At 46.4% G+C, this 23,413-nt stretch overlaps 1 protein-coding gene across 3 annotated transcripts in view; it reads right to left on the minus strand.

The window, feature by feature from the left end:
- Positions 1 to 23,413, minus strand: part of LOC147124941 (connector enhancer of kinase suppressor of ras 2) — a 1,271,510-nt gene that overhangs the window by 375,059 nt on the left and 873,038 nt on the right. For all 3 annotated transcript variants that reach the window (XM_085995047.1, XM_085995029.1, XM_085995038.1), the window contains exons 9-10: positions 3,291 to 3,437; positions 75 to 208 (exon numbers count right to left, since the gene is read on the minus strand). In XM_085995047.1, the coding sequence (XP_085851173.1) occupies positions 75 to 208; positions 3,291 to 3,437 (281 nt within the window). The remainder of the gene's footprint in view (positions 1 to 74; positions 209 to 3,290; positions 3,438 to 23,413) is intronic.

Genomic DNA, 23,413 nt, shown 5'->3' on the forward strand with positions numbered 1-23,413 from the left:
TCAGCTGACCCTAATGCTGGTGATGATTGACCAGTGTTTAAGGTAGAACAGGAATTCCCAACTTAAAGACTTACCTGGGACCATAGATTCCTGAAAGGGGAGATAGAATAAAGACATCATGAAGTGTAGAACTGTCATACTTTGATGACATGCCAATGGTGCTAGTTGGTGTTGTGGAGCTGCTTGTAGGACTTGTTGGAATAACTGGCTGGAGAAGATGAAAATGAGGTATGATTAATGTCAGAGACAAATTAGTCACCACTACAAATTACCACTGAGCATCCTAAAATATCAACAGCATAACTGTCGTTGCCAAGTGTTACAAAAAAGTCGACCCATCGGTCAGTCATTGGTGGTGCTGGTTGAGGAAAGAATGTTGGCCAGGACACTAGGAAGACTCCCTTGTTATTCTTTTATGTCCACCATAACAGGGGGATGGAACCTTGATTTAACTTCTTATGTGAAAGTTGGCATTCCTTCAGTACTGCACTGAAGTGTCAGTCTATAACATGTGCTCAAGTCCTGGAGTGGGGCTTGAATCCACAACCTTTTGACTCAGAGGCAAGAGTGCAACCAACTGAGTGAAACTGACATGTATAACACATAAAGCCAGCTTGGTGATATTTTAACATTTATATGTAGTTTCTCTCCCTGTGATGGAAAGCCAGCACCCTGGGCAGCAGATGTTAGACTAGCACCTCTGATGATAAATCCTGTTCCAACAAACCTGGGAAAAGCTGTAAACATGACAACCAGCAGTCTGCTCTGTAGAATTATGCTATAAAGAATTCATTCAATTCCATAAAATATTGGACATTGATATATTTAGCAGTTTCATTTGTATTTGTAAAACTAAAATGACATGATGTTTGAACCCAATTATTTGAGCTAGGAAACATTCACAACTTTAATCCGATCAATCCATTAAAAAGCACTACAGGGGTTGTAATATTTATTGAAAGAGGGTTTGTTTTGCCAGAGTTGTTATTTAGTCATCACCATTGGTTGTAGTTGTTCTTGGAAAACAAAGCCTAGAAATGACTGCTGGGTGATATGAGCAGATTAGTGCCAAAAATATTGATGTGACATTCTTTTGTCCACTATTGTAAAACAGGCACTAACCCAGTGATTATAAATGCATAACACCTCTGTTAGAACAGCGGATAGGGGAACTGTTCAACTACTCATTTTGCAAACAGCCATTTCCAGGTTCAGATGCTTTAACCTCAGGCCTCACTTCTGTAGTAGTATTGATGATAATGGTATAGCTAATGTAAAATTAAAATCTACATAAGTTTTATGTGTGCTTGATGTATTAAGCCATTAGACATTATAATACTAAAAAAAATGGCAAAGATGCTTTGAGTCAGTTTAATTTTACTCATCACTAAATTACCCCCAAATTATATTTGTTTTTGTAAGGGGACAAAATATCTAGAATTAAAGTTAGTAGAAACAATAAGGCTAGTAAGCTTGTCTCCTGTCCTTGCTTAGGAATGTAGAACGAATAGATAAGGCAAAAAAACCAGATTCTAATCGAATGAGGTAAGCACCTCATGACCAGAGTAGAAACAGATAAGTTAGCATGCTAATGTTGTAGAGATGGGTCTCTGCGAACCATTCAGCAACCTTTCTTATAAGGGGCAATGAATGGATGCAGCCCCTCTAATAAACTATACACCAATCGATGATCGTAGAAGGGTCATGCACGAGGGGTGCACGCCCCAAGTTAGGTATAATTGCTGTATGTATTTGATACTCGGTGGAAGAATTATTTCTCGGGCGGCTGAGACTGAGCTGTTCCCCCTGCATATGCTTGAATATAGATCATGAAACTTATCGAAGGTGTCCGTCTGGTGAATTCGTGGTCGCTATAGGGTAGGTGTCGACCCCTTATTTCATGGGGTTCGCTTGAGAGGAGGGAAGACTTCTCTTTTACCCCAACAGTTTTAATATAATATTTGGATTAAGTGAACCTCCTACATTGCTGCATCAGCCCATCATTTATCTCATTTTCCCTTAATTAGTACCTGAGATTTACTTCATGCAGAAAAGCATCTCACCCAGTTGACAATTGACAGGGGCTGGGGTAACACTGCAAGACATGTCAGGGAGTAAGAATTTCTCCCGCTGTTAGATGTAATACATTTGTGAAAATTTCCTCTGTCAGTATTTCTGAACACTTTCTGAAAGAATAGTCTCATTAGAAGTAGCAGACCAAGGAAACCTTCACAAATGTACTTACAATGTCGCTATACATAGCAACCAGAGTAGACTAGGCTGTCCACAGGACTACATACACAATTAACTTGCTGCTTTTATTTTGTTGGACAGGGGTAAAATGTCAGTTTATTTGATGCACTTTGGGACATTTCTGAGAGATGTGACAAAGCACCATGTGAATGCAACTTCATCCTTTGGTAAATGCGACCCAAGTTTATACCGAATTGTTTCTTTCCGCAATATGATATTTGCTGCCGCAAGGGAGAGCCAATATGCTTATTAAAGTGAGCACTAAAATCACTCCAGGACAGCTTTAAATGATGAGTTCAGTAATTGAATGAGACCTGCTCCCTTTATTACTGCAGCATATTTCTGCATTTAAAAAAAATAGAGTTTATGAAGAACATCTTTTAAATGAGAAATGATCTGGGTGTTACAAAGTAGCAAAGCATTATAAAGATACATTATGGATGTTTTAGTCTCAAGTGAAACAACAGTCTTTAAATGTTGAGCTTCCTAGAGGGAAATAAATGAGTCATTAAATTGAGTTACTATACTGTCATTCAAATGTGTAACAACTTGTTACCTAACTTGGTTTATTAAGATTTGGGGTAATTTAGAAATATATTAAGATAACATAAAAATGCAGTAGCGTGGCTGTCTAGTACAGCAGAGATTGCGAGACAAGAGGGTCCAGACTGGGTTTGAAACCTCACTCAGTATCAACTATTATTAATAAAAAGGAACACAACATTAGCTTATAATAGAATGGCTGCGTGATTCATTGAAAGATTGCAAAAAAAACTGCTATACATTTCCTCAGTTAGAAAGGAAAGGGTAAATATGATGACCGTTGATCTGCATTTTAAATGAGACAGAAAAACTTGTCTAAAAATAGAATTCATGCAGGCAAGCTTTGTCATTAGTTACCATGGTGCACTTAGCAAGTCATTTATCCATCCGTGTTCGAATTTAACTTTTCAGCATTTTTATCGGCCACATTTGTCATGCCGACTGAACCTCAATTTGAGGGCATCGGACTGCAACTTAATGAGGACTCAGTTTACCTGTAAGGCTAAGGGTTTCCATCTCACATTCTTTAGCAGAGCAGGGGCGGAAGTGAGTGTGTTCTGTGGTCGTTTTTTCAAAGTCAATATGACCCCATTGGGATCTTCTCTGAGTGCGTTGACGAGGTTCTTCAACTGCCACCCCACCTGGGACCAAGAACCCAGAGAGAAAGATAAAAAGATATTTCCTTTTCTGAACCAAAAATGTAAAATTGAATGACAATCTAAGAAAAATGGAAATAAATAAAATGACCTATTATGTATTTTTCATTGAACTAAATGTAAATATACAAAGAGAGCAATGGATTTGTCTCCACCTAACACTGGCAGTTGTGTGAAACAAGATATTTACAGTTAAGGAACGCCATTTGGCCAATCTTAATTCAACCATCCAAAGAGATCCTAACATTCCCCCATTGTAGCATCTAAATGGTCTTCAGTTGATTCCGGGATTCTTGCTTCTGTTACTCTACCTGGAAGTCTGTTCCACACAATGAATACAGTTGGGTAAACAAGTCAAAATTACAGAGAAAGTGACACAAACATCGACAGCTTGAAGTAGCTCACCGGGGCAGAAAGAGTTTATAATGTATGAGGAGCAGTGATATACAAAATAACACACCACTGAGTGACCTCAGACTGTATAATCCTTGTGTTACAAAGTCCAATCATGTTCTTGTGTTAGTGACCACTGATGGAGGTCTAAGAGCAGGCTGCTTGCCTGTCCTCTCTGACAGGGTTGTTTGGTGAAATGTACACACCCAGAAAGGGGAGAAAAGAAGGGGGTGTTTCAGCTTCCAAAGCAAAATTTAGGGACAAAATAAGCATAGGCTTTTGCTGTGCTTTACTGTTTTCTCTTATGCCACTAGATCACTTAATTTTAATAATCTATGCATGAATAAGTGCTGCTTCTCTACGATTTGGAAGTTAAAATGGTGCTTTCAAAATAAATTGTTGTTGGCAAAATCTATGAACTACTTCTAAATGAATAAATATATATATGACACAATAGCAAAATATTGTGGATGCTGGAAATCTTAAATAACAACAGAAAATGCTGGAAATACTCAGCAGGCTAGGCAGCATCTGTTTCTCTCTCCACGGATGCTGCCTGGCCTGCTGAGTATTTCCAGCATTTTCTGTTGTTATTTAAGTATATATATATCACCATAATATGATATGACTTTTATGCCCTTCCATGACGTAAACCATAATACATTGTCTATCTGTATCATTAAAACTCACAGGTGTACAAATGTACCATCACAGAGTTTCTTCCTTTCCATTAACTAGATCAGAAAAAACAGAATATTTCCCTTCAAACCTTGAAAACCAAGAACTTCAGCCAACCAGGTCTCAAAGGCCACTTCCCAATCACCCAATCTAATCAAAGAACCAAAAACCAACCAGATGTCAGAAGCATGCCACTGGGCACCAATCAGGTTCCAGACCATCTCTGTAACATTATTTCTAATTGATTCAGTTACAATAAATGACTGAATTTCACAACAAAAGTCTCCATCATACAGCTACCATGACAGTACTAAACCTACCCCAGCATATAAGCCTAAACAGAATAATAAAATATTTAACACATTAAAAAAATCAATAATTTACAAAGAAAATCACATACTTATCTCTATCATTCCCTGCACCTTTTAGTTGCACTGATGCCTCTCCCATCCCCCACACATATAATGACAGTATTGGCCATCCCCACCAGCAGACAACACCAGACCTCACACCCCTGGACTTGAGGGTTTGGCTCAATTCAGGCCTGATGTGAAGAATGAATATACAGGTGCAGAAGGCCAACTGAATGTGCACATGATTCCATCCTTCCTGAGGCTCCAGTGGCTCTGTACCCACTCCCTCCCAAAGTTATCCTGGGAGATGCAGCTCTACTGCTGGCTCTAATGGATCAGTCCCCCAGCTCATTCTTGGGTCCATCTCTGCTCTACTCCCCAGGCTTGGGCCCACCCCTGTTCCAGTACCCAGGCCCAGTACTCTATATACTTTTCTGTCCACGTCTGATCCTGGGCCCAATTATAATCATCTGAGCTGAGACAGATCTTCCACCAGACATAGAGACGGTCAAAACATAGTGATATTAATATTCACAAGATCTACCTCAGGCAACTGATACAGGTGAGAAACACAATTATTAAAAGGAAAACAAAAAGTGTATATTGAAGTAGTTCAGAAACTGGAAAAAAGAATAGGGGGGGTGGAATGGAAAGCTTTAAAACTGAGAACAGCGTCACTCTCAATATTACAGTGGACCAGCATGAGAAGTGAAGGTTTTTTCCTTTGTTTTCATTTCTCCTTGATGAAGGAGCACTGATATAGATCTCTGCACTACACAATAGAAGAAAATCAGGCAGAGTTCCTGCTCTTCAGAGACAATAAGTAAAGCAAGTGTGAGAGCCATAGAGAGAGAGACAGACAGCATGAGATAAAATCTGCAAGAGAGAGAGAAGAAAGAATGCAAGAGAAAGAGAAAGTCAGAGGCAGGTGGGAGGAACTGAAGTGGAAGACAGCATAAAGATAGTTATTGGAAGAGAGAGACTTTTATTTTTTACGCTAGCCAATCTCTTATGACATTGCACATAATATGTCATCTCCTCCCTTATTCACTTATGCATCCCTCACCCATCATGCCCCCGACCCCTTGACCTTCCCATTACCCCTTCCTACCCATCACTACCCCTATTTCTTCACGTTTGAACTACTCACTCAATCCCGGTATCCTTCCCACCTTCACTCTGCTCTCACTTACCTTACCCCTAATTCTCCATCCACTCACCCTTCCCTATGCAGGTGAGTGCCAAGATGCAAAGGCCCCCTCAACTCATTTCCCTCCTCCCCATCCGTTTCCTCCAAAGAGGTTTTGTTTGCTTTCAAATTAAACTTTCTTCCAAAAAAGAAATCAAATTAAAATGATGAAAAACACTTTGTCTGTCTGTCCCTCCATATCTTTATGTTTCTTCCCCCCCACCCCCACCTCTCTCTTTCACTCTCTCTCTCTCTATGTCTCAGGTATTAGCAATTATCTTCTATAATTGTCAACAAAATACAATTAAGATAATTAGATGGCCTCAAAATCCAACTGATATTTTCTTTTCAAAATGTAATTAATATTAACCTGAACATCAATCTGTTTCTCTCCCCTTTTCTTTCTCGGTCTCTCTTTCCCTCTCTCGGCTTAATACACTTTCTGAAGTTTAGAGAACAGAAAACAAAAGCTACAATAAAAGTGTCATCTATGTAATCAATACATGGTTACCTTTATCTCTCTCAATCTCACAAGCATGCGTACATGCACAGACACACATACACAGCCTTTCTTGTTTTTTAAAGCACTCAGTATGAAACAATGACAATAAAAGCAAAAAACTGCAGATGCTGGAAATATGAAAATAAAACAGAAAATGCTGGAAATACTCAGCAGGTCAGGCAGCATCTGTGGAGAAACAGAGTTAACGGCCCAGAAATCCGGGTCTCCATGGGTGAGTACGCACGGGGTACTCACCCGTAGGCCCAACGGAAGTGCCGGTTTCGTGCATGCACTGCGCATGCGCGGGAAACTGGAACTTTTGTTCCCTTAAAGGAAGGGGTTCAGAGGTCGAACGCGTACACCGGAGAGGCAGCGCGTGCACATGGAACTTACGTTTTTTTTTGCAGGTTTCTCCAGGAGGGTAAGTCTCCAGGAGTTACACATGTAAAAAGCAGGTGCAAGGCCTGCTTTTAACAAGGTAAGTGGTGAATTAATTAAAATTAAAACATTTTTTCCACAGGTTTATTATTTTTAAATACTTTAAAGAAAGGTAAGTTCATTTTTAGCCCTGTTAAAAGATGTAATTAATTTTTTCAAAACTTTAAATTATTGTTTAAAATAGTTATTTTATGTAATTTATAGTTATTTTAAAAATGTGATTTAAAAAAAAAAAAAATTATTTGAAGTTTTAGTGTTGTTTTGGGGCTTATAGTATTTATAGTTTTGACAGCTCTTCCTGTCAATTTTATGAATGGGCATTTCCCTGCTACCATTGGCTCTCCATGGCCCACATGATCCCAGGGGATGCATCGAACTAACTGCGCCCCTGGGATATGCAAGCACTGTGCGCCGGCAGTTAGAGCAGGCCCAGGATCGGAATCCCATGCGGGCCCACAGCTCAACGGCTGGCGCGCTAGGTAAGTGCAGGTCGGAGGCTTGCACGCGGGAAGCCTCCGACCCGAATTTCTGGGCCAAAGTTTCAAGTCGATGATCTATCATCAGAACTGGAAAAAGTTAGAGATGTAACAGCTTTTAAGCAAGTGCGGGGGCAGAGAAAGGGGGAGAGGAGGAAAGAACAAACGGGAAGGTCTGTGATAGGGTAGAAGGCAGGAGTGATTAAATGACAAAAGGTATGATTGTACATAGCAAAGGGAGATGGTAATGGGACAAGTAAAGAAACAAAAGATGAGTCCAGAAGAGGTGTAAATGGGAATGGCTGAATCATCAACAGCTACCATCTAAAAAAATAGGGGCAGAGGTTATGGTCTGAACTTGTTGAACATGACCGAGGATGCATTTTATTCCCCCATTTTTTGAAACACAGTGAAAGATGCCATAGCGTTAATTCTGCTGAGCAATCCATTGACCTGTAATAAAGGAGTAGATAATAATGGTACATATAGCCTTGGCAATTTGTGAAGGTTTGCATAGTTTTCATTTCAATTTAAAGCAATTTAAATTACTTTAAATTGACCATGTTGGTGGTAAAGTTGTAAATTCTTTACTTTTTAATATGAATTTCAGGCACAGCAACCTTCCTGCCATTCTGTCAGGGCTGATGTGACAGGAAAGGTGTGATTGCACTAGCGAGGGTACAGAGATTTACAAGGATGTTTCTGGGAGTAGAGAATCTTAGCTATGAGGAAAGACTGGATAGGCTGAGTCTGTTTTCCTTGGAACAGAGGAGGCTGAGGGGAGACCTTATTGAGGTGTATAAAATTATGAGGGGCATAGATAAAGTGGATAGAAAGGACCTATTTCCCTTAGCAGAGGGGTCAAAAACCAGGGAGCACAGATTTAAAGTAATTGGGGGAAGGTTTAGAGGGGATTTGAGGGGAAATTTCTTCACCCAGAGGGTTGTGGGGATCTGGAACTCACTGCCTGAAAGGGTGGTAGAGGCAGGAACCCTAACCACATTTAAAAAGTACTTGGATGTGCACTTGGGATGCTCTAACCTGCAGGGCTACGGACCAAGAGCTGGGAAGTGGGATTAGGCTGGATAGCTCTTTGTTGGCCGGTGCAGACACGATGGGCCAAAATGGCCTCCTTCCATGCTGTAACTTTCTATGATTCTGACATTTTACAGGTGGCTGCACCAAGCAGACTGTAGCTTTGGATTCTGAGCAGCCTGTGTCTTCAGCTTTTACTTTTGTTTTAAAAAGACATTAATTTTAGTCCTAGTTTGGAGACTCTCCTGTAGAATTTTCTCCTTGTATTGCTGCTCCAGTGATGTCAATTTTGTGTGGCCCTGAGCAACCTCACTGCAAACAGTAGCGTGTGCAACTTTAGACCATTCTCTGAGCTGCTCGATCCCGGGAAACATCACTACAGGTGGGAAAATATGTGATCGTAAGATATTGCAGCATCGTTTAATGGAAGAGCCAATAAACATTTGGGGCAGAGTAAGATACAGGGTTACGGGCAGTGAGCAGGGGAGTGGGATTAGATTTGGATTGCTCTAGAAAAGAGCCAGCACAGGCACAATCGGTTGGATGACCTCCTCCTGTGCAGAAGACTGCTATTGTTTGAAGTTAGGTTTAAAATGAAGATCCTTCTACCCATTTGATCCCATCCTTCCAGAATACCAGCCTTACCATCTTCCCGTTACACCATCTCGCTGACTTAATCAGCCTAGTGTCCCGGCCTCAACCAATTCCAGCTGTTGATTACCATCAGTGTTCAGAAATACTTCTTGCAATTGTCCTAACCTTGTCCTGGGTTTATGTTCTCCATCCTGTTATGTATATTTTACACCTTTTTTCTTTGGGCAGCTGGGTGCGTGACATATGTAGAAAACAATTACAATTCTAAGTCAAGTCACTGAGAAAAGCACACAGGTAGAGTTTCTGTTTGCCTGACATGGAGTTCCTACTCCATGTCAGGCATGTTGGGACACACCTCACTTACCTAAATCCAGAGATCTTAGGCACAGCTAAGGCTTCGGGGCTGCATGTTTGTGTCGAAGAACTGCTGGAGTTTAATTCAAACAGAATTTTTGAACCAAAAGCCCTTTAAGGAATCAATCACTTCTCCAGCTGGTTGTATCTATTACATTATGTCTGCACTACCATACCGTTTACCAGCACAGAGCACTGGTAAATATCCTGCTCCTTGTCCAGCAAGGAATGCTTAAGCCATTAGGGCATTAGCTTGCAAAGCAGTCTGCAGCTGATTGGGAAGAACCACAGCTACTCCAGGACAGAGATTTAAGGTAATTGGCAAAGGAACCAGAAGGGTGATGAGGAGAATTTTTTATGCAGCGAGTTGTTATGATCTGGAATGCACTGCCTGAAAAGGTGGTAGAAGAAGATTCAATAGTAACTTTCAAAAGGGAATTTGATATACTTGAGGGGGGAAACGTGCAGGGTTATGGGGAAAGAGCAGGGGAGTGGTAAGAGCTATTCAATCAGTCCCACTCCCCTGCTCTTTCAGGCACAATGGGCTGAATGGCCACCTGTGCTGGATGACTGTAGGTCCTACTCAGGAGCCTGGACAGCTGGGCAATCAACAACAGGGCTCTGAAATATGGCAATCCCACCTGGCTCAGGAATCAGATTACTTCGTCTGTTAATACAAAATGGAAAATTCAGATTTAAAAATAAAAATAAAGTGTACAACTCAGTTTGGTCACATTTCTGATACAGTCTGACTAAGTGTCAATTTGAACTGCATCTGCATAAATGCATTTTCCTGCACCTAAAAATTCTTCAGTTCTTATTGGTGAGAAGGCAGGAAGGTGCAGTCGATGTATGAAAAACAGATGGACCTGTTTGGACTTAATGGTCTTTTCCTGGTCCTTTTATTCATGCAAGAAGATAGGTAAATTATGGAAACATAAATTGCTAAGTGTCCATTGTATGGCTTAATAATCAATTAGAAAGTTTAATGGTAGTCTAGACAGTAATTTTAAGTCATATTGTAGGAATGTCTAGTTCCTATCCAAAAGACTGAGGTCCACTCAGGCGATCAAACCAACGAGGTTTAATGATAAGTAACAGAGTTTAACAGATAACTACAGGAGAACATCGAATATAGGTCTAGTCAGTTCGGAGGCTCCACGAGGACTGCTAGGGCGGTCCCGTGGCTGACGTCATGACGTCATCACGTTTTTCCCGCTGGTGAGGATCACGTGATGAACGGCGTGACGTCATCGCATTTGCCCGCGTTATTAATGTGATCGCGCTCTGTACATGTAAACAGTGAAAACAAAGATACAGAGTCAGGCTGCAGCCAACATATTATTAAAGGGAACTATATACAATTGATTGGAGTCCCTTAGTGGCTCTGCCACATGCGCCCCCCGCAGAATTGTCTTTAATAGCAAAAGTAAAATGGCGAGGAGGCCTGACAAGCCTGTCAGATCGACTTCTGTAGCCTGGAAGTGGAAGCCGATGGACGGCGGGCGAGCTGGCGGGCGGTTGCTTTTGATCTGGTACGGCAACTGTGGGCGGTCGGCCACGTTTCGGCGGTTGTGCGATCTCGACTGGGCGGTCAAGGTCCAAGTGAGCAGGCTTCAACCGGTCAACCGAAATGTGGTCCGGTTTACTTCCAACATCGACCGAAAAAGATTTGTCTCCCGGCTCTATCACATGGAAAGGACCAGTGTAAGGGGGTTTGAGCGGGTCCTGATGAGCGTCGTGGTGGATAAACACATAGTCGGCGTTCTTCAGCTCAGCTGGGACGTGGGAACTCTGCAAACCGTGGTGCGACGTAGGCACTGGAGCGAAACTTCTGGCTGCCTCCTGGTGGCTGATGAGCTGCTGGGACGCGGACCATGGCTCTGTTGGAGACGGAAGGAAATCCCCTAGTACGCGTAGCGGCTGGCCATACACAAGCTCCGCCGAGGATGATTGAAGATCCTCCTTAGGTGCCGTACGAAGACCCCATGGAAGCCTATCCAGCCAGCCCGCGCCTTGAAGGCTGGCTCGCAGTGCGGCTTTGAGCGACCTGTGGAATCGTTGGCACAGGCCGTTCGCCTGTGGATGGTAGGCAGTGGTGCGATGTAGCTTGACGCTGAGCCCCTGAGCCACAGCGTTCCAGAGCTCCGAAGAGAACTGCAGCCCACGATCGGACGAGATGTCTGCCGGTACCCTGAAGCGGGCGACCCAAGAGGAGATGAATGCCCTGGCGACGTCTGCGGAAGTGGTGGAAGACAGAGGAACCACCTCCGGCCATCGAGTGGTGCGGTCCACCGTTGTAAGAAGATGAGTAAACCCGTGCGAAGGCGGAAGTAGCCCCACCAGGTCCACATGCACATGATCAAACCGACGTTCCAGGACGGGGAAAGTGGCCAATGGAGCCTTAACATGACGCTGCACCTTGGCCTTTTGGCAGACCACACAGGTGTTGGCCCAGTCGCGAACATCCATGTGCAAGCCCCGCCACCCGAATTTGGACGACATCAACCGTTGCGAGGCCTTCATGCCAGGGTGCAACAACCCGTGTATGGCGTCAAAAACTTTTCCGCGCCAGGCGACCGGGACAATAGGGCGAGGATCTCCTACAGACACGTCGCAGAGTAGCGTAGTGCCCGCGGCATGGAATTTGACGTCAGCCGCTTGGAAGCTAGAGGGGTTGGTTCTGTAAGATTGGACCTCCGGATCTGAGGCTTGATCCGCAGCCATGAGGACATAGTCGATGCTGAGCTGGACTGCATGAACGGTCGCGCGGGAGAGGCAATCCGCCACCAGGTTGTCCTTACCGGACACATGCTGAATGTCAGTGGTGAATTCTGAGATAAACGTCAGCTGACGTTGTTGCCGAGCTGACCACGGTTCGGCGGTCTTGGCCATAGCGAACGTTAGTGGCTTATGGTCCACAAAAGCCATGAACGGACGTCCTTCTAGCAAGAACTGGAAATGGCGGATGGCCAGAAAAAGGGCCAGCAACTCCCGGTCAAACGTGCTGTACTTTCGTTCGTTTCGCCGCAGTCGACGGCTGAAAAACGCCAGCGATTGCCATGTCCCATACACCCACTGTTCCTGCACTGCGCCGATGGCGTAGTCTGATGCGTCGGTGGTAAGGGCGATGGTGGCACCTGGCAGCGGGTGTGCCAGCATGGTTGCGTTGGCTAAAGCGCCTTTTGTGTCGCCGAACGCCCGGTCCATTTCGACCGTCCAGCTGATCGGATCCCTGCCGGACTTGCCCTTGAGGGCCTCGTACAGGGGCTGCATAAGCAGAGCTGCATTAGGGATAAACCGGTGATAAAAATTTACCATCCCGAGGAACTCCTGCAGGGCCTTGACCGACTGCGAGCGCGGGAACGAAGTAACTGCCTCCACCTTCGTTTGCAGGGGAATTGCACCGTCTGTTGTGATGCGATGACCTAAAAAATCAATCTGCTGCAGGCCGAACTGGCACTTGGCCGGGTTGATGATCAAGCCGTGTTGACTGAGGCGTCTAAAGAGGGTGCGCAAATGGCAGATATGCTCCTCTTTATGAGGGCTGGCGATGAGGATGTCGTCGAGGTAGACGAAGAGAAACTTGAGGTCCTGAAGCATGGAGTCCATCAAGCGCTGGAAAGCCTGTGCAGCGTTCTTCAATCCAAACGGCATCCGCAGAAATTCAAACAGACCGAATGGGGTGATGACTGCAGTTTTCAGGACGTCTTGCGGGTGTACGGGGACCTGGTGGTAGCCACGGACAAGGTCGACTTTTGAAAAAATGGTATTTCCCGCCAAATGTGCAGAGAAATCCTGAAAATGAGGGATCGGGTACCGATCAGGAGTAGTGGCGTCGTTCAGGCATCGGTAGTCGCCGCAAGGCCGCCATCGGGTTTCAGAACAATGTGGAGAGGTGAAGACCAGGGACTATTCGACCGGCGAATAATCCGTAGCCGCTCCATCGTGTCGAACTCCGCTATCGCAGCCGTGACCTTGCCAGGTTCGAGGCGCCGGGCCCGTGCGTAGACCGGGGAGCCAGTAGTGGTGATGTGATGTTCGACACCATGTTTCGTGGCCGTGGAAGAGAAAGTGGGCCTGGTCAGGTCTAGGAAATCTCCGAGGAGGCGAGTGAAGTCATCCGGAGGTGGGGACATGCAGGAGACAGTGCGCGCCATGGTGTTACCGCAGTAGCACGGGATGGAGTGAAAAGTGGCCACATTGATCAACCGGCGGTGCCGTACATCCACCAGGAGCCCGTTGGTGCACAAAAAATCCACCCTGAGGATGGCTTGAGAGACTTTGGCCGTGATGAAATCCCAGTAAAACCGCTGGCTGCCGAAGCACACCTGGACCCGTCGGCTTCCGAAGGTCCGAATGGCCCCGCCATTAGCTGCCTGGAGGGAGGGGCCGTGCCCCCCAACTTGTAGATCAAGATTGGACACGGGTAGGATGCTACACTGCGCCCCGGTGTCACAAAGGAAACGTTGACCAGATAGGGAATCGTTGATGAAGAGGAGTTTTCCCGAATTACCGATTGCCAGCGCAGCCGCGGGGCGCTCGTTATAACCGGTCCTCCTTCGACAGGGTGGCTGCTGTTTTTTTTTGTTGAGCGAAAAGCTGCAGGGAGGGCGGCAGCATCTTGCTTTCGCGCCAAAACGGGCGTGGTAGAAGCATAACCCCGCAGGTTGAGGGGCTGGAGAGGCGTCCGTGGGGGATGGGCGCCTCGTGGCAGCGCAGCACTGCTGTGTCACCGCGAAGATCTTGTCTGCATCGGCAGCCAACTCTGCGCAGTCGGTGACTTCCGACCTGGCTAGGGCAGCTTGAACTTGCTCCGGTAGCCTACTGAGGAAAACCTCCCTGAAGAGGAAGCATTCCGGTTCGGAGCCCAGGAGCGTGAGCATTTGGCTCATGAGCTCGGACGGCTTGGAGTCCCCGAGGCCGGGCAGATTGAGCAGCCGGCGGGTGTGCCCCGACTTCGTGAGCCCGAAGACCTGTAACAACCGCGCCTTTATCGTATCATACTTGCGGTCTTCTGGTGGATTGCCAAGCAGGCTGACGATCCGCGAGGCTGTGGCGCTGTTGAGGGCGGAGACCATGTGATAATAACGGGTCTGATCCGCAACGATATTCCTGATGGCGAACTGGGCTTCAGCCTGGATGAACCACGCGGCTGGCTGTTGCTCCCAGAACTGTGGTAGCTTTAAAGCAACGGCGTTCAATTCCATGTTCGGTAACTTCTGCGAAAACTGTTTGCAAAAGTCGGGGTCACCAATGTAGGAATGTCTAGTTCCTATCCAAAAGACTGAGGCCCACTCAGGCGATCAAATCAACGAGGTTTAATGATAAGTAACAGAGTTTAACAGATAACTACAGGAGAACATCGAATATAGGTCTAGTCAGTTCAGAGGCTCCACGAGGACTGCTAGGGCGGTCCCATGGCTGACGTCATGACGTCATCACGTTTTTCCCGCTGGTGGGGGATCACGTGATGAACGGCGTGACGTCATCGCGTTTGCCCGCGCTATTGAAGTGATCGCGCTCTGTACATGTAAACAGTGAAAACAAAGATACAGACTCAGGCTACAGCCAACATATTATTAAAGGGAATTATATACAACTGATCGGAGTCCCTTAGTGGCTCCACCACAATATCCTGGCTATGGTGGATTTATACTGAAATGGGAAATTAGAGAATCTGCTTCAGTCCTGTGCAATGTTAATCACTGCCATCAATATGAAGGAAGAATTACCCCCTGTCCAAAGAGGCTGGTATCTCCTTGAATTAGCCATTCTTCATAAGTTAGCCAAGATAGTGAGTGCCAGCAGGGTAATCACCTGTAGGGGGCAGCCAGCACAGCCCACCTGATCCTGTCTTCATACAAAAGCCACACACAAGAGTCATTGGATGACAATCGGGATTGGGAGCTTTGGGGGAAAATAAATGTCCTCCCTCATCCAGGGATGCTGCTGTCAAGTGTAGAAACCAATCGCCACCCCAACAGAGATCAGCTGATTCAGCAGAATCCAGGGATTGAAACTGGGACCTTCTTGCTCCAAATGTCTCAGTACCACACCAGGCACCCCACAAAGCCAGCAGAGGATCTGTGTGATAATTTTCAGCAATAAACTGAATTTGAACACACAATTACCAAAGCCATTGATCAAAATAGAAAACAGAATTATGGACTGGCAGGGAACCCTGCTGGCCTTTGACCTGTTAGAAATCCAGGTGCGCGATGCTCATTGATCAGCAATATGAAAATCGCATGCAGCATAGCTCTCGATATTGGCTCGCGGCAGATGAGGCTTCCTGAGTCAGACAATTACCCTTAAAATACCAGGTCTGGGAAATGTGTTGCCCAAAGGAAGCGATGTCTGATGGACGGGCATCAGCGACAAAAGACAGCTGCGAATGAGAAAAACAGTTCAGGACCTGAGGTTATGCTATTATATTAACGGCCACTGCCTCTCCCAATTAAAAGTGCAATTTCATTCATCTAACTATTTTAATCCAGGAAATGACTACTGTACCACGCTTAATCTGTGTGTTGGATTTTTCAACACATCAAAATGCCGTTCAGTAACAGCTGTGTAAGCCCCACAGCGGCCAAGGATTCACATACCAGCTTGCAGTATTAATAAGAGAAAGATGTAACCATGGCAATGGAGAGCACCCTACAGAAAGAATCACTGATTTGTGATTTGTCAATTCACTGCAGGCATGCGGGATCCTCCATGCATAAAATCACAGAGCAATCTCTTTTTAGTACGTCAGCATGTCACAGGTTCTTTCACCTAGACAACAGAATGCAAAAGAGGTGCTCTTGTTCATTACCTTTCATTATTGTTCTCCCTAAAGCAAAGCTAATGCATAAAACAAAAACAGTAATTGCTGGAAATACACAGCACTTATAAAGACACAAGGCAGGTTAACATTTATTTTGGCGTAGGCCCCTCATTAGCACAGGTCTACACTCCAAACGTTAACCTGCCTTTTCTCTTTATAAATGCTGAGTACCTGCTGGGTGTTTCTAGCATATTGTGCTTTCATTTCAGACTTTCAGAATTTGCATTTTCATTTCAGATCTCCCATGGAGTTCCTCACAGTTAGTTGGAGGATTTGCTGTTTCATAACAATAGGGGTGTTTATGCCATGTGGGAGATAACATCAGGACCACTGATTTACAGAGATTGAACAACTTCAATTCTATTTTCATTGAATGGTATTCTGGGATTTTTCCTAGTGCTTTGGTGATTGAATTCTATGACATTATTCATTCAAACTGTAAATGAGTGGCCTTTATTTTACATATCATTCTTTACCTATAGCTGGAATTTTCTTTGGGGAGGTGGGTTGGGGGCGGGGGATCCGAGGCAGGCGGGGAACACAGGAGGCTGGGTTTCCCGCAGGCCCTGCCGACTTTACCGGCAGGGCTTAATTTGAATGTGAGGCCTTGGTTTCCCGCCTGCAGCCAGCCAGCTTGAGCGGCTGGCTGGCTGCGGGTGGGTTGGCCTCAGTTGCGAGGGGTCGGTTTAGGGGAGGGATCACGGGAGGGGGTCGGCAATCGGTGAGGGGGGGGTTGGCAGGGGAGAAATCAGGAGGGGGTAGAGAGGATCGGCGGGAGCAGGATCGGCAGGGGATTGGGGATCAGGGAGGTCGGGGATCGGCAATTGATGGGGGGTGGTCAGGGAGGTTGGGGATTGGCAGGCAAGTGGGGATCGCTGGGGGGGGGGGGAGTGGATTGGGGATCGCGGGAAGGGGCGGCGGATTGGGGCCGGCCACTGGAATATCGTGGCTGGCCTTATCATCATCATTGTTTGGGGTGGGGGGGGTGGCTGGGGGAGGAGGCCTGGGAAAGGTGATTGGAGGCCTCGTGGGGGGGGGGGGGCGGTGGGTTAGGCAGGGACCCTGGATCCAAGAGGTAGGTATAAATCCACTTACCTCCTGGATGCAGCAGTTCCTGCCTCGGTTTCACTGCCAGCCTTCACGAATTGTGTGAAACCCGTCCACAGGCAGTTAAATTCAAAATGGAGGGGAAAATAGAGGTTTCCAGCCTCATTACAATATTTAAATTGAGGTAACGCCCCCAGGGAGCGGGTTGGTTGCCCACCCCCTGTCCCAACTCCGGCAAAACTGAAGTGGGCGGGTTGGAGGCGGGATCAGGCCGGGAATCCCATTTTTAACAATTTAACTGCCCCCACACTCCAAACCCACCTGTTTTTTTCAAATGGGAAAATTCCAGCCATAATGTGTTTAATTTTTGTCCCTTATCGGTTTTAAAGCTAGGATTACATAACAAGACATACCACTTGGGGTTAGATATCTGGGGGTAGGATTTCTGCGGAGATCTCCTGATCTGCCAGCCATAACTTCGGCAGAAGGTTGGCAGAAGCCCTGACAGAAGGACACAAACGGGAGATTCGGAGAACCCCTGTGGAAATTATACCCCCTGATATTTAGCAGTACTAGATTGGGGGAGGGGGGGATTAGTATTATGCTGCACTGGGGACAGTCTGGGGCTTTGGTAGCACAGGGGGATGGTCCTCGTCCTGCGGAGCACTGTGGGATGGCTTTGGGATTTAGGCACACGCACACTCTTTAAAAAAAAATTAAAAAAAATGCTCCATTCAAATTGTACCCGAATTAAGTTTTTGGAATTTGTCCTCTAGCTTCAACTGCCCTTCAAATAATTCCTGGGAAATTGTGGATACTGACCATGTTTAAACTGCACAATTGGCGATAAGTGAATAGAGTCACTACCTTGGGCGAAAATATCACATCAAAGCCCAGGCTTTTGGGAAATCTTGCAACCGGTAAAACTTTTTAATAATGATATTAAAAGACATAAAAGATAATGGCCCAGAAATTCAGGTCTCCACGGGTGAGTACGCACGGGGTACTCACGCGTGGGCACGATGGAAGTGCCAGTTTCTTGCATGCACTGCGCATGCGCGGGAAACCGGCACTTCTGTTCCTCTGAAAGCAGGGGTTCAGAGGTCGAACACATGCGCGCGGGAGTCTGCGTGTGCGCTTTGAACTTAGGTTTTTTTTTACAGGTTTTCCCGTGAGGGTAAGTCTTTAGATTTTAGAAATGTAAAAAACAGGCGTAAGGCCTGCATTTTAAAAGGTAAGTGGTCAATTAATTAAAATTAAAACATTTTTTCCACAGGTTTATTATTTTTAAATACTTTAAAGCAAGGTAAGTTTATTTTTAGCCCCGTTAGAATATAAAATTATTTTTTTCAAAAATTTAAATTATTGTTTAAAATAGTTATTTAATGTAATTTATAGTTATTTTTAAAATGTGATTTAAAAATAATTTATTTGAAGTTTTAGTGTTGTTTTGGGGCTTATAGTATTTATAGTTTTGACAGCTCTACCTGTCAATTTTATGAATGGGCATTTCCCTGCTACCATTGGCTCTCCATGGCCCACATGATCCCAGGGGACGCATCGAACTAACTGCGCCCCTGGGATACGCAAGCACTGTGCGCCAGCAGTTGGAGCAGGCCCAGGATCGGAATCCCACACGGGCCCACAGCTCAATGGCTGGTGCGCTAGATAAGTGCAGGTCGGAGGCTTGTACCCGTGGGAAGCCTGCGACCCGAATTTCTGGGCCATTATTTTAGATGATAGAAATTTTACTTCCTGAGGGGAAAAATGGTAATGCAACTATTTTCAAAAAGATTTGAGAGTGATTTGATTAGTCCATCAATAAACAGAGATTGTGGACATTGCCATAACGTTTTCTCATTATAAAATGTGACATTGTTTTTTTTTTTAATTGTGGCATATTGATATGTGGATTATTCCATTATAAAAGCATGACACAGGAAGTACAGTTAACATATAAAGGAAATGCGCACCATATGTAAGATTTTTAATATATAGATATGATGAAGCATGGAAAGACTGGCCAGGTGCTCATTGCTAGAATTTCCTATTTCATTTAAAAAAGCCTTGATATACAGATAGACTAGCTGGAGTGCCCAGCGGTGCCAAGGCTTTTTCAAAGGCATGTTGTTGTTGGAAGAGAGAGAGAGAGATCGACTGGGGGGGAAGAGAGAGAGCGACTGGGGGGAGGGAGGGGAAGACGGGGGGGAGGGAGGGAGGGAGGGGAAGACGGGGGGAGGGGGGGAAGGGCAGGGAGGGTGGAGGGAGAGGGAGGGAGGGGGGGGGAGGGAGGGGAAGACGGGGGGAGGGGGGGAAGGGCAGGGAGGGTGGAGGGAGAGGGAGGGAGGGGGAGGAGGGAGGAGGAGGGAGGGAGGAGGGAGGGGAGGAGGGAGAGGGGAGGAGGAGGGGGGCAGGGAGAGAGGGGGGAGAGAGAGGGAGGGGGGGAGAGAGAGAGGAGGGGGGGAGAGAGAGAGGAGGGGGGGAGAGAGAGGGAGGGGGAGAGAGAGAGGGAGGGGGAGGGGGGGAGAGAGAGAGAGGGAGGGAGGGGGGGGGGAGAGAGAGAGAGGGAGGGAGGGGGGGGGGGAGAGAGAGGGAGGGAGGAAGAAACCGGGAAGCCCAGACTAAAGATTGTGCTGTTCGGGCCCACATTGAAGTTCCGCCATGATCAAAGATGGCGTCACGAGGAAATTGTCGTGCCGCCAGGATCAAATATGGCGCTGTGGTGTCGCTGCATTGAACTGCTGCCAGGATGAAAGATGGCCAGGCCCAGTTGCCGGGGTAACCCTCCTCCCCTCCCGATCTCCAGAGCCGGTTGCCGGGTTAACCCTTGAGAGGGGGCGGGGCCAGAAAGAAAAAAAAGCTGTCTGCCAGCCTTCAGGGCGGGTGCGGCCAGCCTTGAAGGTGTGTGAAGAAGCCGGCGGCCATTTTCTCATGTCGGTTGGAAGCACGGAAAAAAAAAATGTCTTAATTAAAAACTGCAAAATTTCTTTACTTTAAAAAAAAAAGTAGCTGCAAGGTACAAAATCGGAAATCTTCTAACTTTATATGTTCTTTCCTTAAGAAACTTTCGCCTTTTGTATATCTTCTAACTTAATATCTTCTTTCCTTAAAAAACTTTCGCCTTTTGAAAACCAAAAGTTTTTTAAGGAAAGAAGATATAAAGTTAGAAGATATACAAAAGCCGAAAGTTTTTAAGGAAAGAAGATATAAAGTTAGAAGATATAAAAACAGAATTATTTATTCTCTATCTCTTCACTTACGTTGCAATAGTTGCTGCAGTCACTCCAGTGCTCGCGAAGACTAAAGTAACTTTTATTTATTCTGTCTTATTAAGCATCAGGCCCCGCCCACACACGCCATAGGATTGGTCAACCATCACGTGATGGGGGAGCCTGAAAGGGGGGGGGGTTGAGGGGTGGGAGGAGCTTGCCAGAAAACAATTGCCTAGGGTCCAGCATGGCTGGCAACAGACGCCCAGGCTTAGAGGCCTTCCTGCAAAAACGGGGAAAGGTAGGAAAATTAATGAGATTAGATAAAAGATTTAGAAAGTAATTAACTTTTTTAAAAACAATTTCTGAAAGTAATTAACTTTTTTTTTTAGAAGAATTTCTGTTTTAAAAGGAACTTTTTTTTTTAAAGATGCAGAAAGCGGGAAAAAGAAAGGAAAAGTTTGGAATCAAGATGGCGGCGACTCACCTCGGTTCAGAACGATAAGGCCCGCCCACACAGGCACCGATTGGTGGACCGTCAGGTCACCGAAGCGTAGGATTGGTCAATCATCCCGTCACTCGACCGTAGGAGGGCCCGGCCGCACACGCCAGGAACCCGCCGTACGATTGGTCGACCTCGACATCACTCGATGCTAATGAGCGGATAATGAGCGGAATGTTGAACGTTTTTTGGATACCGCGGGCGCAATTTTTGTCCGGCCGAAACGTACATACGCTTAGGACAGTTCTGGAATCGTCAGCTTTCTTTCGACGTAACGCACGTGTAGGTACGCTCTATAACTTTCGAGTTAATTCAAGACAGAAAGACAGACAGACGGAATGACAGACAGAAGTATCCTTTTATATGGATAATATATAGATCGATAGATAGATAGATGGATAGAAAGATAGAAAGAAGTGTCTGGCAATTTTGCCCCCAATTTTATACCCTTCTCTCAACCACAACATCCTTTCCCAACAATAGTGTCTCATATTCTGGATCCACAGGCACTGGCAGACATCTGGTACCCCACACAATTGGCTATTCTTCATGCATGAGTGTTTCACCACAGGTCAGTCCAGTCCAGTCCTCATCTTACATCTGGACATGTACATTTTCCAGCAACAGTTACTGGATAACAATCAGGAAAGCTGACCTTTCGTTCCTCCTCTCTCTGGCCTGGGGGAACCAAGACCAAATGTCGTGCTTTCACTATTACTTCAGAGTTCCAGCACCTAATCGAGGCTGACACTCTAGGGCAGTACTGAGGGAATGTTGCACTTGTAGGAACTGGGGTTCCTAGCCGAAGAATTGAGATCGACTCAGATCAAAAACAATAAAATTTAATGAACAAACGAAGCTGTACAGGAAACTGTAGGATACAATGCCAATAGATCTGGTCTGCTTGAAAGCCTCTCTGGAAACTGCTAGAAGGTTCCGAGCTCAACTGCTAGCAGGTTCCGAGCTCAACTGCTAGAAGGTTCCGAGCTCTGACGTCATGACGTCATCACGTTCTTCCCGCCGTTGAGAGATCACGTGACGGATGGCATGACGTCATCACGCGGAGTACAGGAAAGAAGCCCCAGTACAGTTAACAGATACATTAAAGGTGCAGCCCCCAGCCGTACTACATTGCTGTAAAAGGAGTTATATACAATTGTCCGTAATCCTCTGGTGGTTCCGCCACATGCGCCGCCCCCAGAATTGCTTTTAACAGAGAAGGTAAGGCGAAAAGGGGGTCTGACGAGTCTGTCTGACCAGTCTGTCTGACCGACTGCAATACCCTGGCAGCTGGAACGGAGCGCTAGAAGACGAACTGGCCGTTGGTTGTGGTTGGGATGACGCCGCAGGCGGAGGAGAAGAGGAGGCCGGCTGTGGTCGACCCGGTGAGGTGAGCACTGGCGACTCGGCAGATGACTGTGGCTGTACTGGACCGGCAGTCGACGGTGGACGACCACGACGAGGCGGCTGAGCGGATACGACTGGTTCGCTCAGATCCAGATGCGCCGGTTTCAACCGGTCGATGGAGATGTGGTCAGGCTTACCGCCGACGTCGACTGTGAAGGACTTGTCACCTGATGAGATGACGCGAAATGGACCTGTGTAAGGCGGTTTGAGCGGGTTTTTGCGAGCATCTTGCCGAATGAATGCGTATTCTGCGCTCTTAAGATCCACCGGGACATGGGAGCGCTGCAGGACATGATGCGACGTAGGCACTGGGATGAAATTCCTAGCCGCTTCCTGGTGGCTGACGAGCTGCTGAGCTGGGGACCAGGGTTCCATGTGAGGAGGAAGAAAATCGCCAGGCACTCTGAGTGGTTGGCCGTAAACCAGCTCTGCTGAAGAAGAATGCAGGTCGTCCTTAGGCGCCGTGCGAAGACCTAGCAGCACCCAAGGGAGCCTGTCCACCCAACTAGGCCCACAGAGACTAGCACGCAGTGCGGCTTTAAGGGACCTGTGGAATCTTTCACACAGACCATTTGCCTGTGGATGGTAGGCGGTGGTACGATGAAGCTTGGTGCCCAAACCTTGAGCTACGGCGTTCCAAAGCTCAGAGGTAAATTGAGGCCCCCGGTCGGAGGAGATGTCAGCTGGTACCCCGAACCGAGCTACCCACGACGAGATGAAGGCTCTGGAGACGTCTGCCGCTGTGGTGGCAACCAAAGGAATTGCCTCTGGCCACCTGGTGGTGCAGTCTACCACAGTGAGGAGGTGAGTGTACCCGTGAGAGGAAGGGAGAGGACCAACCAGGTCCACGTGCACATGGTCGAATCGACGCTCCGGAACCGGAAAAGTGGCGACTGGGGCCTTAACATGGCGTTGTATCTTGGACTTCTGGCAACTCACGCAGGTATTGGTC

Source organism: Somniosus microcephalus, chromosome 1 (genome assembly GCF_052327205.1).
Source record: "Somniosus microcephalus isolate GS21.2 chromosome 1, FLI_Smic_1.0, whole genome shotgun sequence".
In the NCBI taxonomy this organism is placed as follows: Eukaryota; Metazoa; Chordata; class Chondrichthyes; order Squaliformes; family Somniosidae; genus Somniosus; species Somniosus microcephalus.